This window comes from Nomascus leucogenys, chromosome 9 (assembly GCF_006542625.1).
Source record: "Nomascus leucogenys isolate Asia chromosome 9, Asia_NLE_v1, whole genome shotgun sequence".
Taxonomy (NCBI): Eukaryota; Metazoa; Chordata; class Mammalia; order Primates; family Hylobatidae; genus Nomascus; species Nomascus leucogenys.
The window spans coordinates 88,139,133-88,158,353 of record NC_044389.1 but is presented as its reverse complement, the minus strand read 5'-3'; the positions used below and the strand labels follow the sequence as shown (position 1 = coordinate 88,158,353).

The 19,221-nt window shown below is 38.2% G+C and overlaps 1 protein-coding gene across 1 annotated transcript in view; it reads right to left on the bottom strand.

The window, feature by feature from the left end:
• Positions 1-1,299: 1,299 nt before the first annotated feature.
• The window catches only part of GSTCD (glutathione S-transferase C-terminal domain containing), a 136,732-nt gene continuing 118,810 nt past the window's right edge, over positions 1,300-19,221 (bottom strand). Inside the window, exons 9-12 of the mRNA XM_030819187.1 lie at positions 12,722-12,855; positions 9,617-9,647; positions 5,373-5,442; positions 1,300-2,034 (exon numbers count right to left, since the gene is read on the bottom strand). Coding sequence (XP_030675047.1) covers positions 1,898-2,034; positions 5,373-5,442; positions 9,617-9,647; positions 12,722-12,855 — 372 coding nt within the window. The 3' untranslated portion in view covers positions 1,300-1,897. The remainder of the gene's footprint in view (positions 2,035-5,372; positions 5,443-9,616; positions 9,648-12,721; positions 12,856-19,221) is intronic.

The window sequence follows — 19,221 nt, the reverse complement described above, 5'->3', positions numbered from 1 at the left end:
TACTTAAAAATCTGTTATTGTATTGTATATAAATTAAACCTCAATTAAAAGAAGAAAGTCCAGAATAAAAGAGCATGTTGTTATCTATAGGCACAAATGACTAAAATACTCAGGGCTAATGATTAATTCTTTTTAAAAATTTTATCCCAGAAAACACGATTCCAATATGTCTCCCACCCCCACCCACACTGCTCTGTAAAATACTCCTATATTGTAATCCATAGTGATGATCAACGATAGTGCTTTCTCCTCATGATACATGTTGTACAGGGGTTGAAAACATTAAAATAAATCTCAAATGGAATAAATTGGGACATGTAAAAGTTAAAGAATTAGCAGCACTGAGAAAGGATGCATCATTTGTCTTTTAAAATGTTGGCTGGCAGAAAAAGAATTTAGGTAAGTTTCCATATTCTGCACTCCTCACACCACTAATAAGTTTTACCCAGAAATATATCAATAAAAATGATTGACATCTGAATAACAAATCCTGTGACAACACACTGTAGTATTCCATAAAGAACTTGGCCAGGTGAGGTGGCTTATGCCTGTAATCTCAGCACTGTGGGAGGCCGAGGCAGGTAGATCACCTGAGGGTCAGGAGTTCAAGACCAGCCTGGCCAACATGGAGAAACCCCATCTCTACTAAAATTACAAACAAAATTAGCCAGGCATGGTGGCAAGTGCCTATAATCCTAGCTACTTGGGAGGCTGAGGCAGGAGAATGCAGAGGTTGTGGTGAGCCAAGATCGAGCCATTGAACTGTAGCCTGGGCAACAAGAGTGAAACTCTGTCTCAAAAAAAAAAAGCTTAACTAATTCTTTAATGTTTTTCTTCTAGATGATTTACTTCTATAGGCAAAACATTGTCTTTTGCAACTCATCTTTGAATTGAAAAGAATCTAGGCCAAGGTTTTGAAAATACTGGATCCTCAATAATTACTTATAAACTTAAATGTATTAATCAATGTACTTATTGTTAAAATGTATGTCCAAATTACACATTCCCATAATAGGAAATTTATGGCAATTATTTAATAATTTGAACCAGTGATGATCTCATTTGGTAATTTATGGGCAATTTATTTGTTTATTTATTTGTTTATTAATTCATTCATTGATTTGAGTCTGGGTCTTGCTTTGTCATCCAGGCAGGAGTGCAGTGGCACTATCAAGGCTCACTGCAGCCTTGACTTCCTGGGCTCAAGTGATCCTCCCACCTCATTTTTTGGATTTTCTGTAGCGCAGGCTGGTCTCGATATCCTGAGCTCAAATGATCCTCCCACCTTGGCCTCTCAACGTGCTGGGATTATAGGCATGAACCACCATGCCTGGCAGAAATATATTTAAAAGGAGTATATTAAATGCTATACAAGTTCAACTAACCCCAGCTTAAAAATAACTGTACTATAATTACCTGACTAGATTTTTTTAAAGTGATAGAAAAAGTACAATTGTTAAAAATATAAAAAACAAAAAACTCCACTGAGTCTACTTTCAGTCCCCATGTGAATATCTAAATTAGTATAAAATAAAGGCTGTTAAGTGTGCTGTTTTGAATTAAACATCACATTGGCAAGATCAGAGGAGCTTGTGAAGTAAGAAGGAAATTGTTATTCCTGTGATGGAACCTCCACTAGTATTATTCTTTTGGCAGCTGAGAGTTCAGGGGATACTCACTATGAAAACCAGCAGTCCTTTAATCACACGTTGTAAGAGCATTTGTGATGCTTTGCAGGGAGCCTTTACTTCCAAGATTTCCCTGTTGCTTTCCTTCCTGAGCACAATAGGTTCAAGATGGCTAATGCTGTTTCCTAGTTATGCCAAGAACCTCCTGAATGCCACTGGGCATCCAACGTGAAGACAGATGGCAAAATATCAAATGTGAATGTCTCATTTTAAATGGGGACTCCCACAATCATGTTATTTTTGGGAGAGCAGCTCTCTGGCTCCATGGATATCACTTGAACGGAGTATCCACATTCTTCTGCAGCTCTTGCTCGATCCATATCCACCAAGCACATGCACTGTTTTCCTGAAATACAGTCAAATGGTATCATGAGACACCCTTTCACTAGCAGGACAATTTCAGTTTGTTTAAGGGAATCTATATAGTGACAAAATCTGCAAGTACTATGGAGCATTCTTTGTACCCCTAAGTTTTGTTTAGTTTCTTTCAATTTAATTCTTGATCAATGTGGAAAGACGATGGTGACAAAAACATGGCACTTCATATATTTGCCTCTGCTAATAATTTAAAGAATGTTAACCTTTTCAGATGTGTTTATAAGCAAATCTCAAATTAGAGCCTCAGACTGTATTTCCTACTTTGGTTAAAAATACATTTAAAGACCTGTTCTCTGCTTTCCCTATAAAGCTACATTATCTGTAATGTTGTGGAAAAAAAATTTGTCTTTAAGAATATTTAAAATAACATGCTGATTAAGTGGTGTCTGAAAGACATTAGCTTTTCCAGCTGAAGTTTTTTAGGGCTATGAAGAAGTGAGAAATGAAAAATATTTGAGAAAATTCTCAATTACATGCCTTTTATTTCAGGTGGAAATATAATGTTGAGTGTAGTATACTCTTAATTTTCTGAGCTCCTGTACCTCTATAAAATAGTGGTATCGTATTTCATTTACAATCTTTGGAAGACAAAAGAGGAAACCTGACTGGCAAGAAAAGCAGTTAATTTGTTTTCCTTTGGCAAACACAAACTTTAAAGGTAGCTTGGGAAAAATGATTTGGGGCTGAATATATTCAAAGCCATGATTTACTTTTATACTTTCAATTGCTCTAAATTCAATATATAAGCTTCTTCATCCTCCTGGAAAAAGATCACTGACTATGCAGAACTTCATTATATTTTTCCTAAACAATTATAATAATGCCTAAACATTGAATGACAGTGGAAACTGATAAACTAAAACAACTTCAGAAGTGAAGACAGATCACCAAAATAGAAAAGTTCTATGAACAACAGAATCCTCACAGAAAAAAACAGTGGAAGGTGAAATCAGTAGGTAAGAACTAGCAATGAGAGACTCACATTTAAAATGTTTATTTTGTACATTTTCCTTAAAAGGGCCCATCCCACAAAGAATAAACTGTGTTAGAAATGATATAAAAAGAGATGTCTAGAATTCCATTTAGGCAAAATCATCCCTTCTTCATTAACAGCCTTATGGCTGACATTCTTTTTTTTTTCCCTTAAAATATTGTCTTTTCTTTAAGACATCTGTAAATGTTTCTCCCATCTACTTTTTAGTTTAAAATGAAACATTCTCTGTCAGAATGGGATGCTCTACATTCCTTAAGTACCCACCCAGGGTTTACATTGCAGCTCATTTACCCTTGGCTTTGATCCCAGTCCAGTTAATTTTTCCTTTTCCATTATGTAGAAGAATTTCATGTTTTCACATGTTGAAGTGTCTCTACAACTGAAATTTAGCTGCTGGTAGTCTACCTTTGTGGGCCTGGGGAGTTTCCTAAAAATGTTCGCAGAACACAAGAATGGCCTGTGTAAAGCAGAGATGTAGACGTGACAGCTTTCTCTCAATGTGATTCCCCCTGTTCTTCCCATTGCCAAATGCCCCGCCCCCGCCCCCGCCACTCTAGCAACTTCCCTGCCAGCTACTCCCCTTTAGTTTGATACCTAAAACACACATCTACCATGTACCCATCCATCCACTATACTAGTTATGTCTTCACTGGATTGCTATCATTTGAATGTGTCCTCCAGAAAGCATGTGTTGGAAACTGAATCTGCAATGCAACAGTGTTAGAAGTGGGGCCTAATGTGAGGTGATTAGGCCAAGAGGGTGAAGTGAATGAATTAATACCATTATCATGGTAGTGGGTTCATTATCTAGAGTGTGGGTTCCTTATAAAAGGACAAGTTCAGCTTTCTCTTGCTCTCTCTCTTGCCATGTGATGCCTTTCATCATGTTATGATGCAGGAAGAAGACCCTCACCAGATGCCAGCCCCTTAATCTTGGACTTCCTGGTCTCCAGAAATGTGAGCCAAATAAAAATTTGTTCATTATGAATTACCCAGTCTACGGTATTGTGTTATAGCAGTGCAAAACAGACTAAGATATGGGTCTAGTGAGTGGAGTCTCATCAAATGTGTATTTGATTAATTCAAAGTGTTGGAGATGGGAAAAGGAGGAGCAAGAAGGAAAGGCATTGAAAGAGAAAAAGGTTGCAGGCAGGAGAGGATGAGTTCTTTCCAAATGTTTATGCTGCAGAGAGTGAGAAAGAGAAGGAATCACTTACTCCTTAAGTCTCAGGTCTCAGGTCTCCAAGTGTGAGCATCTTGCTATGCTGCCTTTGATTTTAGAGATTAAAGATAAGGATTTTGCATACAACTTGGTCTCTGAATGTAAGTTAACAGCTTCATCTGGTGCTCAGCCAAAGAAACAACAATCTGTTTTCTAGTATATCATGGAGGAAAAGGGGCTACATTGTAAATTTAGAGAAAAAATATGATGGTGTCCAATGTTGGGCTTCTCTGAATAATTTTAAGATTAGTTTTGACTGAACCCACTTATCGTAAACCCTGACATGACACCAGTATGCTGGGAAGCAGTAACTAAGGTGGACAAGAACTTCATGTCCAGAATCAAATAATTTGGGTTCATAGTATAGCTCCATCATCTACCAGATGAAGGACCCCAGGCAAGCTTTTGTCTCAGTTTTCTTATCATTAAAATGTAAATAATAGTACCTACCCCATATGTATATTTGTAAGAATTTACCGAGATAACAGTCGAGAGCATTTAGCTCAGTGCTTAAATGTATAACTATTAACTGCTATTATTCTTTTAAATGTGATATCTTTTTCTAAAGTGAAGTCTTCAATAAATCAATTACTTATTAAACTTGAAATGTTTCTGTGGTCTTCCAATTTAGGTAATATTTAATATTGTCAAACAAATTGGTCTATGATAAATAATACACAAGTATCCTTTTTCCTGAGAAAGCAAACATTATCATCCCCATGTATACATTTTATAATGCATCAATTTTAGTATATATAGTTGACTTTAATCTTTATTATTTTCTTTTATGGCTTTTGATAGATCTTGCAGTTTGTTCATAACAGTAAGAGGTTTAATGTAAAAATCCTACTCAATGTACAAACATTCAAAATACATTTAAAAGTATTAAAGTTAACCAAAATAGGATAAAATGTTATAGTTACAATACCCTTTTCAATATGAATTAAGTTTTTTTGGGAAGAACATAATTTAGTTTCTCATTGAAAAACAGACTTCATGTTGCTAAATTTTTCCCATATAGACTTGGTCCAATCATTCCCAGTCACACTGTGCATAATACACTCAACAGCTGCTCTGTGAAAACACATACCTATGAGCCTTCGTTGGGGTGGGAGCTGGACAGCTGTCTGGTCTGCAAATCTGCACAGAATCATGTGTTCCTAAAAGAAAAAGCAATAGAATGTGGGTTTATTTTTATCTTCTGTTTCAAAGTTATAAAAACAACCACCAAAAAAACTACCTCATTTTTCTGGAGTTCAACATTGTTTAATTGAATAAAGTACTGCATAAATAGTATTTTTGAAAAAAGTAAACTTTCAGAAGATGGTACTTAATATATTTCTTCCCTTCAAGTACACTGTTATTTTTTTTGTTTTGTTTTGGACAGTCTCGCCGTCGCCCAGGCTGGAGTGCAGTGGCGCGATCTCGGCTCACTGCAACCTTGGTCTCCCAGACTCCCAGTGATTCTCATGCCTCAGCCTCCATGTAGTTGGGACTACAGGCACATGCCACCACATCTGGCTAATTTTTTGTATTTTTTTTTTTTCAGTAGAAACGGGGTTTCACTATGTTGGCCAGGCTGGTCTCGAACTCCTGGCCTCAGGTGATCCGCCCGCCTCAGCCTGCCAAAGTCCTGTGATTAACAGGTGTGAGCCACCATGCCCAGCTGGCCCAGATGTAGTTCTTAAGAATAGATGCACAGAAAATTCTCAGGGTCATTTTGCCCAGTTGCTTTTAGCTGAAATATAAAAATATGTTTACATTTTGCTATTATAATGTGTTAAATTAAAAGACCAAAAATTCACTTATATTTTTCTTTTATAAAATGTATTTGAAACTCTGGAATGTGGTTCCAGGCAGTCTTGCTAAGTGGCTTTTCTTTTCTTTCTTTCTTTTGAGACGGAGTTTTGCTCTGTTGCCCAGGCTCTAGTGCAGTAGCGCAATCACGGCTCACTGCAACCTCCGCCTCCTGGGTTCAAGCAATACTCCTGCCCCAGCCTCCTGAGTAGCTGGCACTACAGGCACACGCCACCATGCTGGCTAATTTTTGTATTTATTAATTTTTTTTAGTAGAGACAGGGTTTCACCATGTTGGCCAGGCGGGTTTCGAACTCCTGACCTTGTGATCTGCCCGCCTTGGCCTCCCAAAGTGCTGGGATTACATGCATGAGGTACCGCGCCTGGCCTGCTAAGTGGCTTTTCATTCTATCAGAGGAAAAGGAAGCAATGCAGATCACTGTGTGGCTTCTGTAGTTTTCTGGGATATCCAGCAGGGTGGTAGCTAGTTCTTGGCTTTTCCTGACTCTTCCCTTCACTTAATCCTTTTAGAGGAGAGAAGCCTGACCTCTTTCTCTCACTCCAAAAGGCTGCAGGAAGTGTATCCCTTTCTGCTTTAAGACAAACTGTAAAGACGGCCTGAGGTAAGGACCTGATTATTACTTCTGCTTAACAATCTTAGAAAAGAGTGCATTAATGAAAAAGAAATGAAGGCTTTAAAAGCAGAGTTGATGATTTTGCACAGTACTCTTAAATCTGCATGTAGCCAAAAGTGAGTGATTATGCAGAGTCGAAATGAAGCAATGATCCCACGACAACTGTTCATTCAGAACAGCTGTTGTTTCTAAGTGTGTACATAATCTCACCTGTCAGCTTAGCAAACAGGTTAAACTCAGATTCATCATTTGTTCCTTTAGTATTCTGTATATTAAATTTGAAGCCTCCATTTTTAATAAGTGAAATGAGTGTGGCAATGTTGGTTTTTTAAAAGGGATATCTTTGTCTCAACTTGTATGCTTTAAAAAAAACCATTTTAATGCTCACTATAAAATTTCATGACAATAGGTGAGAAACTAATAAAATGGTTTCAATTAATAACTTTAACTCCTCACAAACTAACAGGCATCAATGAAAGGAGAGAAGGATAATTTAGAATTACATGACTTGAAGAAACAGTGTGCATTTTGTCCTCATGGTGTTTGTAAATTAAGATTCATTTTATATAATGGTAATGTCAAGGCAATCGCAATCTCAGATAAGATTCAGTTCTCTTGTACTGATAATTCTCACCATATTTTATTGGAATTATTTGTGTGTATGTTCTCTTTGGTCAAAATCAAGTTCTGAAAGGGCAAGGCACATGGTAGGTACTCAGTAAATGTTCCCGTCTAAATTGAACCGTAGAGAAAAACACTTCCAAAGTGAGTCTCAAAATACTTTGGCACAAAGTTCTGAGGCCTTCAAAAGGCCAAGCAGCTTTTGGGGGTGTTGGAGAAAGAGTAGATAAAGGTCATGACTGGTGTACTGGGGAGTTTCTGCTTTCTGAAAGACTCTGTGTGCCCTGTGCCTACTGTAGAAATTTTACATTCTTTTTTAGCCAGGAGACCATGGGCAACCTATCTCTTCACCACCCTTGATTTTTTCCATACATCCTTTCATTGTTTGGTTTAACTAGCATCACTCAAGGAGGGATTAGAAACAGGGGTCTAGTTTTTGTTTTCCCAAGTTCTTTTTTCTTTTCTTTCCTTTTCCTTTCTTTTCTTGTCCTCTCTCTTTCTTCTCTCCTCTCTCTCTCTCTCTTTTCTTGAGACAGAGTATCACTCTCTCACCTGGGCTGGAGTGGGAATGCAATGGCACAATCTCAGCTCACTGCAACCTCTGCCTCCTGGTCTCAATCAATTCTCGTGTCTCAGCCTCCTGAGTAGTTGAGATTACAGGTGTGTGTCACCACACCCGGCTAATTTTTGTATTTTTAGTAGAGACAGGGTTTCACTGTGTTGGTCAGGCTGGTCTTGAATTCTGTTCTCAAGTGATCTGCCTGCCTTGGCCTCCCAAAGTGCTGGGTTTACAGGCATTAGCCACTGCACCTGGGCTGTTTTCCCAATTTATTTTCTACTTTATTGGCATAGCCTCGTGAAAGAAAGGTGAGATGTTTTGAATGTTATGCAAATAAAGTTTCTTGGGTCCTAATGTTTCTTCCAAAATCATACAGTTTCCTAAAATATGTAAACTTTTAATCTAGTAGGTGAAGGCCAGCAATGATGTGGTTTTGGCTGAAAGCATGAACACTAAAAGTTCTCCCCTCTCCATATCTGTGCATATTTGTACAGGGTGCGGGGTTGGTAGGAAGAGGGGAAGGTGTGAGTAGCACATAAGGTGGTAAGAGACAGAGCTGGAAGTGGGCATTTGAGTTATAAAGCAGGAATGAAGGAGATACAGCTGCTGATGTGGTAACAATGAACATTTTTAGGTCACTATACCTCACTATATTTCAACTGTTTGATGGAAGAGAAAGTAAAAGTTCTAAAATATAGGGGCTGGTATATAAAATGAGACTATGTTTTTAGTGAGTCTGTGCAAAAAGTGGCATTAACTAAGAATCCAAATGAATTTGTCAACTTCTGATGGAATTATTTATATATTTTTCTCAAATATTATCATTTCTTAAATTGTATTATATCATGCTATTGACCAGTTATTTGGATACTGGTGATGTTTAGGAAGCTAGAAACTGTTTTGATCAGATTGGTGACTAAAAACTATATATGTTCTGACTACTTTCGGAAGACAATTCTCTGTGGGTCTCTTGTGTTTCTTCATGTTTTACAAGCAGAGACACTGACTGTCTTTGTTCCAGACCAGTGGTCAGCAAGGTTTGGCCCACAGGCCACGTCTAGCCTATGACCAGTTTTTGTGTGGCTTGTGAGTTAAGAAAGTTTTTATATTTTTAAAGAGTTGTAAACCAACAACAAAAACAATAAGAATGTCAAGGATAATGAGAGGAATACCTGGAGATTTGTTGTGGCCAGGATAGCCTAAAATATTTACTATCTGACCTTTTACAAAAGAATTTTCCTCTGTTATAGATCATCTTTTCAAGCACGTTTGCAGAGTAAACAGCCTTGGAAAATATATAGTTTCTCTCTCTGGAACAAAAGGGCAGGTGTTACCTGGCCCATTTGCTTCTGCCCTGTGGGAATTGGGCCGTAGAGAGTCAGTGTGAAAACAATGGTATTGTGGCTACCACTATTGCCATGAGCAACAAACTGTCTTTTGTCTCTGACTTAGGGGTCTCATATCTTCTGCCAGCATCCACTGGGCAGGCTAACTTGTTAGACTGCAAGTAGAGTTAAAATCTCAGACCCTTCACAAATCTTGTTACCTACTTGAAGAGTTAATCTGGATTTGCAAAAGAAAGAGAAAAAGAAACCCATTATTAGACATTCATGAGTTATTCAATTACAACTATAGATTATTTACTCTACTAGAAATATGAGAGGGAAAAATATAAAGGATAAAAAGTGTATTAGGATGACATCTAGATCTTTTTAAGGTTACCTTGTATGATAAAGTTTTCTTGAATTGTTCACTGAAATAGAAAAAAAAGGAATTAGTCATCATTCTAAATATTAAGAGTAAGATAATCCTGAAGAAACTAAATTATATAAAAATATGCTTTGTATGTAAAAAGCATAAAATGCTATGGTGAAGTAAAAACTATGCCAGTTTGAAATGCTTTTATAAAAAGAAAAGCATATCATCAATATGTTATTAATTTTAAGAAATCTATTCCACAGATTGTTTACACTGTTAGAGAAGCACCTTTTTTGTCTCTATCCCTCATGGGAACACTAAGATCTAGGTGTTTCAACATGTGGGTTTTACTGTTATTCAGATGTGGCACAGCCAACAGATCAGGAGAGGACTGCCATTGAAAAGATACTTTATTACTCACAGTTCCCCAAGAAGAGGGGGCATGCCATGTGATGCAGGGCCACATGGGGAAACACCAGTATAGGTCAGGAGGCAGAGGTTTCCATGGGAAGAAAAAGGTGAGGTAAGCAGGCTTGGGAGTGGCTAGTTTGAATAATTTCAGTGAACTCAGGCATAGGGCTATTCCTGCTTGTTTGATATCTGGCCCTAGGGTAGTAGGGCAGGGGGATAGTGGCCTGGAAGTAAAAAGAGCTTGATAAAGGAGGTAGTTGTGGGGTAAGGGCTCTGGGTTGGTTGGTTTACTTATGCAAGGTATGCTTGTTGATAAGACCTTTACTATCTCTAGGAATTGGCTAGCCCTGGGAGGAACAGTCTCCCCAGGATCAGCAAATAGTAAAACATCAGAAAATTTAAAAAGGCATGATTAGTACATCAGGAAATCACTGTTGTCACAGCTAATAAAGATAAACATACATTCCATAAACATTGTCTTTTATTAATGCTATAACCTTCACTCTTAAGTCATTCAAAAACATCGACTTATACATTTGATACTAAATTTATTAGTGACAATTAGTTTGTTTGAAAAGAGTACTTCTTTCCACGTACTGTAGAAACAGTATGCTATTTATAAATTCCTCACTGTATTTTTGGTGATTGAGATAGGTCTTATTCACAAAGAAACTTTCTAAAGATATCAGTTCAAAGGACAAGGGAGGACAAATGTCAGTAAATCTACACAGGTGTGAAAAAGACAGGAAGTGGTAGTAACATACTGTAAAGGCCACCAAAAGTTGAGGCTGAGCCCAGGCACTGTGGTGACCTGGCCAGGTGTGTGGGCACTCAAGGTGGTGCTGACATGCCAGCCCCCACCCCCACCTCAGCCCCCTCTGGACTTTGGGCGCTGACGAGCATGACACGGACACCAAGGGGGGACTGAGAGCAGCCTGACATGGGCTTGCAGGCACCCCTTGGCACAAACAGCCTGGGTGCCATGGGCACCATGGATGGCAGGTTGATGGCAACAGGAGGCAGACAGGCTCCTAGGTAGAAAGGGGCAGGTCCCTGGTGAAGCCCCACCATCAACCCAGGAATGGCCCGAAGCCTGGGGTCCAGGCTGCCAGCTCCGTGGAACAAAGTGAGAACTTAGAGTGCTTTTTCCAGGCTCACCCATGGCCACCCATGGACCAATCAGCATGCACTTCCTTCCCTCTGGAGTCCATAAAAACCCCGGACTCTGCCAGACTTAGGCAGACCATGGATGACCTGCCTGTGGAAAGAAGCTACCCACTCTGGATCTCTTCTCTGCTGAGGGTTGCAGAGATGAGATGAGATGAGATGACCTGCCTGCAGAGAGCAGCTACCCACTGTGGGTCTCCTTCCATCCGAGAGCTGAGTAGACATTGTGATGACCTGCCTATGGAGAGAAGCTACCCTCTTTGGGTCTCCTCTTGGCTGAGAGCTGAGCAGACATTGGGATGACTGTCTGTGGAGAGGAACTACCCACTTTGTATCTCCTGAGAGCTGTACTGTCGCTCAGTAAAGCACCTCTTTGCCTTGCTCATCCTCCAACTGTCTGTGTACCTCATTCTTCCTGGATTTGGGACAAGAACTCAGGACCTGCCAAACGGCAGGACTAAGAGTTGTAACACAAACAGGGCTGACATGCCCCCCACCCCCAAATACACCCATTCGCCATGTTGCAAGCATGAGGAGGAGAGAAGAGATGCAGCCCTTCAGGGAGCCCAGTCATAGGAGCTCCCTGAGCCAGGGCTGACACCCTCTGAGGGGCTCTGTGGCTCCTGGCGTTTCCAAGCTTCTGGTTGCCACCATGTTCCCTAGTGCTCACAGTGGAAGCTGCTTGCAGTACACCTGGTCCAGCTGCAGCCTCGCAGGGATCCAGCACCCATGCTGGTGCCTGGAGTTGCCTGGCTGTGTGAAGTGGCCAGACCCTGTGCTTGCTCATTCATGTACCCCTCACCACTCTGTACCTGGCTCACCCTTGGCAGGTGTGGGATCTGGGCTGGTAGTGCAAGCCAAGAGCAGCCTGCCAGGCTGAGTGAGTGGAATGAGCCCAGTGGGCCCAAGCAAAACTCAGGCAAACGCTCCAAGAACCACAGAGGTTCCAGCTGGCAAAGTGACACCCCAAGGATCCTGTGACATTACTACCATTATTAGCAACAGTTCACATTTATTGAATACTTATTCTTGCCACTTCTAAAGGCTTTACACATATCATTAAATTTTCACAAAAACCTTGAGGTAGTTATTATCATAACCCTCATTTTGTAGACAAGAAAACTAATGCAAAAAGAGTTTAAGTAATTTGCCTTGTAAAATGATAAGGAGCTAGTATTTTCCCCCAGGCACTATACTTCCAGGTCCTAAACACTTTACTGTACTTGACTGCCTCTCATAGACATTATGTATGGTTACAGTTTTAAATTTATTCGGAAATACAGAGAGAAGTGCTAAAGCCAATAGACTTCTAGTTGCCTGTTTCCTGGATAGCCTTGCTTCTAAATTTCAGCAAAAACTGGATCCAGGGGAAAAATCAGGGACAAACATAAAGGAGTTCTTCTCTTCCTTATACAATTTATAAACAATATTTGGCATTGTGGAAAGAAGAAATGAGCCAAAAATTAAGTCATTGCAACTTTATATCAAACAAGTTTTGTGTCCTGGCTTATACCCATGTTGGTGTCTTATGTAGAACACTGAGTTTCTCACCTTTTTGGAAAATTGAACTTTGAGGTGTTCTGAATGAAACCATAACAGCAAGGGCATGTGACGAAGGAAGCCCGTGTTTTGATACAGTGCTCAATCACCATGTCTGTTGCCACTCCACAAGCATGCAATGCTACCTACAAAATAAAACCAGGCCTTAGCACTAAGTTCCCTCTTAACTCACAGTGCAATTTTCATGCCTTTTAAATAGTTCTCATTTGGCCATACCAAAGGACTACTTAGCTACACATATCAATTAATTATGAAAACTAAGCAAGTTTGAAAGGTTACAAATGGAATATTGCAAATAAAGCATAAGATTCATTCAATCGAAGATTTGATGCAATTTTAGTGTGGAAAAATTAACACAAGTGTTTATCTAAACTATAGCATCGTTCCAGGAACACTAGATTCGAAACGAGAATTTCGAGTCTATTACTCTGGTTGCCTGTGTAACCCTGAGCCACTTAAAATTTAGCTTCTTTGGGCCTTAATCTCTTCAACTATAAATGATGGTTAACAATACTGACATATCACAATGCTGTTGCAAAAATTAAATAAAAATGTATTTGAAAACACTTCCTCAAATGCCACATTAATATAATCTAGTCAGGGCTGTATTAAAACTAATTGAATCATATCATGTAGTACCTTTTAAGATGTTTTCACATAACAATCTTTAACATTGAATGATGAGTTACAGGAACTATTTTCAATGAGTTTATTTTAAAAGGATTGAATGAAATTATGAATTAGAATACTGAGTGGGGCTTCAATAACTCATAAAAATAACTCAAAATGATTTTTAAGTGTTTTTAAAACACATATCCTTAAGTATATCTATACTTAGTATATCTACACTTACTATAATCTTACTACAAATGAGATAATTATGAAAATTCTTAGGCCAAATAAAGCCTAAATAGGACTCTGAGTGAAAATCAGATGTGGGGATTCTAAAAGATGAATGACCTGTACTGGATTTTGACAAAAAACACCAAAAAAACCCTCACATCTCCATTTCATTCTGAACAGACATAAATTGTAATGAATTATAATCTTCCCTCACCAACTTCAGGGTAGGGATGGGCTCTCAGGGTAAAGAGGAGATTTTCTGTAAATTTTAGAAACTTTTTTTTTTTTTTTTGAGACAAGAGTTTTGCTCTTATTGCCCAGGCTGGAGTGCAATGGCATGACTTCGGCTCACCGCAACCTCCGCCTCCCGGGTTCAAGTAATTCTTCTGCCTCAGCCTCCCGAGTAGCTGGGATTACAGCATATGCCACCACACCCGGCTACTTTTGTATTTTTAGTAGAGATGGGGTTTCACCATGTTGGTCAGGCTGGTCTCGAACTTCCAACCTCAGGTGATCCACCCACCTCGGCCTCCCAAAGTGCTGGGATTATAGGCATGAGCCACCGCGCCCAGCGAAAGTAAAATATTATAAACCAGATGCCCCCTTTGAACTGGAAAGCTAAAAACAATACAAATAATACTCTATCGGGAAGAGGAAAGCAAGATCTCTGTTCTTAATCCTCCTCCTGAATTCCTCCTCCTCCTTCTAGACTTACATGAGCCACATAGAAGTCAACAATCTCCATGTTGCTGTCATCCCACCTTTTCTGTTTCACTCTGAAAACAGCCTAGGAAGGCTGGTATCCAGTAAAGGCAGCAACAACTACAGGGAATGGGAAAGTAAATAATCTTGATTTCTCATCTGCTCCTTTTAGTCAGCTTTTCAGAGTAAAAAACAGGCTAATCCTTATTTTCATGACTAGTTGGAGAAAATTTCATAGTAAAAATTATAGACACATCTTCCCCTGGAGGGAAAGCAAACTGACATTTACTGAGTGTTTATGTGCTGGCACTATGCTATGCTGGGTGATGGCACTCAGAACTATGCTCACAACATCCCTGAAAGACTTTATTATCTCCAATTTAGATGCAAGGAAATGAAGTCTTGGGAAATTAAGAACTTGCCCACAACAAAACAGCTACTGAGGGGCAGGATGCTGACCTCAAAGCCTGACCCCATGTATCAGGCGGCTTCTCTACAAAACCCTCTTCAGGCTCTGAGCAAAAAAGAGTTTAGAAAATTTACTTTTATAAGTCTCTCTTTACTTAGGTTCACATTCCTTTCACTACATGCAAAAAAGTGAGTTTATTTCCTTCATTTAAACAAAATAAGTAACTTGAATAACTATACAATAGTTTATAGATAATGTAATAATTGTCTACTAATAATAGGTTTTCGGTCAAAAAGGTTTTACTGCATCACATACTCCTAGTTTTCACTGTTATCAGATGAAACTCAGAAATAACAGGCAAATAATGAAGACAGATATAGACCAAAAAAACCATTGGATATGGAAATTTATCATACAATAAAGGTAGTATTTCAAACCAGGGAGAAAAGATGGACTTTTTAATAATTAATGTTTGGTTAACCAGATAGCCATATAAAAAAATAAAAATTAGATCTTTTCCTCTCATCACACATAAGAAATAAATTTTGAATGCATTAGAGATTTAAAATGCAATAAATATGAGTAAATTCCTGCACAACCAAGGGGAATGGGAAGTAATTCCTAAGCTAAAAATCTACGTGCAATAAGGGGTAAGGTTAATAAATCTGACAAAATAAAATTTTTATTTATTTATTTTTGAGATGCAGTTTCACTCTTGTCACCCAGGCTGGAGTGCAACGGTGTGATCTCGACTCCCTGCAACCCCTGCCTCCAGGGTTCAAGCAATTCTCCTGCCTCAGCCTCCCAAGTAGCTGGGATTACAGCTGCCTGCCACCACACCCAGCTAATTTTTGTATTTTTAGTAGAGACTGGCAGAAAACCAAACCATAAGTAAAAAGACAAATGACAAAGTAGGGAAAGGATTGACAACTTACAGCACAAACAAAAGGCTTATATTTTTAATATAGAACAAACTTCTAAAAAGAAAGAAAAAGCCCAATAAAGTGAGAGTAAAATGAGCAAGAGATGTGAACACACCAACAAAAACAAGCAAAGAGTTCTTAAACAAAAATTGGTCAATATTGCTCCAAGTAAGAGAAATAATTGTTAATTTTTTTTTTAACAAAGAGCCAAGATTTAAACTCAATGTGTCTGACTTCAAACCAAACTTCTTTTTTTAGTTCTCTATGCTCTATTTACTCTTTTCTTTAGATATGGAAGTAAACAGGGAGTCACTGACCGGACTTCTAGACCCAGCCCCCACATTAACTTGCTAGGTCACTCTTCCTTTCTTGTAGCCTCAAATTCTCTACCTGTAAAAGGAGAAGGTTGAACTGCATGATGTCTAAACTTGTCCCAGCCCAATCATTCTCTCCGGCGTTTCTTTTCGAAGAAGGATTCTTAACTATGGATACCTTAGACAGAGAAGCAGGCTAGTCCCACCTGTGTACTCGTTTCCCCTCTTTTAAAACTTTCATACAACAATATTATAGGTAATCAGCTTTAAAATTCAAATAATGCTAAAAGGTATGCAATTATATTAAAAGTCCCTTTTTTGTACACACTGCCACACCACTGAAAGAAAATCTGTGTACCAAAGTCAATGCTGTTCAATTCATTGGCTTACTTCCTGAAAATCTGTTTTTCTATATGATGAATGTATACTGATATCTCTTGATTTGTAAATATTAGACATTTTTTATTATCTTTCTACTAGGAGAGAAGAGCTTTTGGCTTTATTTTTGCACATTTATACGCTATCCTCCCTTTTTCCATCTTTTCTCATGGTTTTGTATATACTGTTCACTGCCGAGGGAAGTGTGATGGATAACAGGGTTTCTGCTTGTTTTTTTAACATCCAAGTCGTTCCCTACCCAAAAGCTCTGTAAAATGCTCTACAATATAATTTTCCACTGTTTGAAAACTTTCAGATAATTGGTCAGCTCCATTTTTCTTTCCTAGAGACATCTTTCCTGGGCTTTCTGATGTTTTACTAAAATATGGACTCAATGCTTTCTAGGCCTGTTCCCTAGCTCTTGCCCTAAGACTTCCCTCTCCCATGATACTAAAAATTTTTCTCTTGTATTGGATACCACTTAATCCTTTTTCTTATTTACTTTCTATTTTAATGAAGCACATTATCTAGTAGCTTGCTGAAAAGGGGTATGTACAATGTACATTTTATTGAGACCTTGACTGTCGAATTTTTATTTATTTTACTTTTTTTTACTAGATTGATGGATTAGCTAGCTATAGAATTTTAGATTAGAAGTTTTCTGTTAGAATTTTCGAGATATTGTTTCACTGTCACCAAGCCTTCCACACTACTATTAAGAAGTGTGACAGCATGTTGATTCTAAATTATTGTATATCACTATTTTTTTTTCCCTGTGTGGAAACAGTTAGGAAAATCTGGTCACCCTTGGTGTTCTGAAATTTCACAATGTGCCTTGGCTTAGGCCATTTTGTAAGTTTACTTTATCAAGAGAAATGCATTCTTAATTATTAACACATTTTCCTATATTTTCTTTGATGTTTTCCTCCCCACCATTTACCAGTTTTCTTTTTCTGGTCCTGCTATTACTGAGGTATTTGATTCCTGGACTAAATCTCTAATTTAAAAAATTTGCTTCTTTCCAGATTCATTTTTTCTTCTTCTTTTTTTTTCAGTTCTATTTTTTTCAAGTGGTATCCTATACTTCTTTAAAAAAATACTTTATCTCTTAATTTTTAATTTGTTTTCAATTTTGGCTAACATATTTTTATTTTTCAAGATGTCCTTTCTTGTTCTCTGATCATTCCCTCTTTTTCTTTTTTATTATATCCTTGTTTCACTAATGTATTATCTGCTCTAGTCTCTCCCTGACTAAGACCCTTTATTATGTTTGTTGCTTTGGTCTTGATATGGTTTGACTATGTCCTTACCCAAATCTCATCTTGAATTGTAGCTCCCATATTTCCCACGTGTCATGGAAGGGACCCAGTGGGAGGTAACCGAATGATGGGGGTGGGTCTTTCCCATGCTGTTCTCATGATAGTGAATAAGTCTCATGAAATCTGATGGTTTTATAAAGGGGAGTTCCCCCGCACACGCTCTTGCCTGCCGCCATGTAAGACGTGACTTTGCTCCTCATTCACCTTCCTCCATGATTGTGAGGCCTCCCTAGCCATGTGGAACTGTGAATCAATTAAACCTCTTTTCTTTATAAATTACCCAGTCTTGGGTATGTCTTTATTAGCAGTGGGAGAACAGACTAATACAGGTCTCTATCTTCCATTTTGGAAGTTTTCCATGTTTGGTATTCCTTTAGCTGTTCATATTAAAGAGTAAACCACTAAAAAGTTGACTGGAAGTTCTGAATGAAAGAGTAAGGCTTTGAAAACTGGTGGGCTTCACTAGTGATTGGGTGATGAAAAAGCCCAGACAGGTTCCTTTCTTTCTTTTTTTTTTTTTTTTTTAATTATAGCTGTAGTATCTGTAGTTCTTTTCTCTGGGGACAGTTCTGTTTCTACAGAGGGGAATCTTTTAATCCTGGTGATTGTGGAAATGATCCTGGATTCTGTTGTTCTGGAATTAGAAGGCAGATGGGTAGGGAAGAGATCTATCCTTCAGTCGCAGATTCTCATTTAGTTCTTATTCTTGGTATGACACATCACCATTGCCCTTCTCTATGCCTGATATCACTATACTTGGTGCCTCTCTGGTTCAGTTTCTTCTATAGAATAAACTTCCTGTCTGTCTTAGGAGTTGGGGAGAGGTAGTTTCTTGTTTACACAAGATGAGAGCAGGAATCTTGTCTCTAAATAATATTCTTAATTAAACACGATTTCAGTCCCTCCCTATTCGTTTCCTCTGAGGTTTCTGATGTTCTGAATTCCTAAACTTTTCTGGGATTCTGTGGGAGCAAAGTGGTTTTTGTCCTGATAGCCTTCTTGCCACTCTACCTGGCATGCATTTAAATTTTATCTTCCCTCTCCTCTACTCAATAACTTATCATTTTTCTTCAATCTGCTTTTCACTTTCACACTTCATATTGTGATTCAAGTTATAGAATGTTGAATATAGCTTCATCATAGAGTTTGATTTTTCTGATTCTTGTTATTTGGGGATCTGAACTTTTTTGGGGAGAAGCAGGGTTGAAATACCTCTATCTGCTATTTTCATCTCGGAAGTCCCCTATTTTGCCTCAATGATTTTTAAAAAGCGTGCCTGCAGAATATATAATTTCTCAAGGTCCTTATCTTTTAAAACAAGGATCATATAATTACTCATCAAAAATGTTACTGAATTATAGTCTATAATTGCACATGCTTCTTTTAATTGTACATTAACATACTTACATAAATAGAAATGAGCCTATAATTAAGTAGTCATCACTTACGAGTCATAAACAGTAATTAAAAAGTATGTTGTGGGCAAAACAGCAAAAAGCAAATACCAATAACTAGAAAATAAAACTGTTTTGAGATTTTCATATACATATTGATGAACAGAAAGGATTCACCAATACTGTTTGAAATCAGTACCTTATCATCT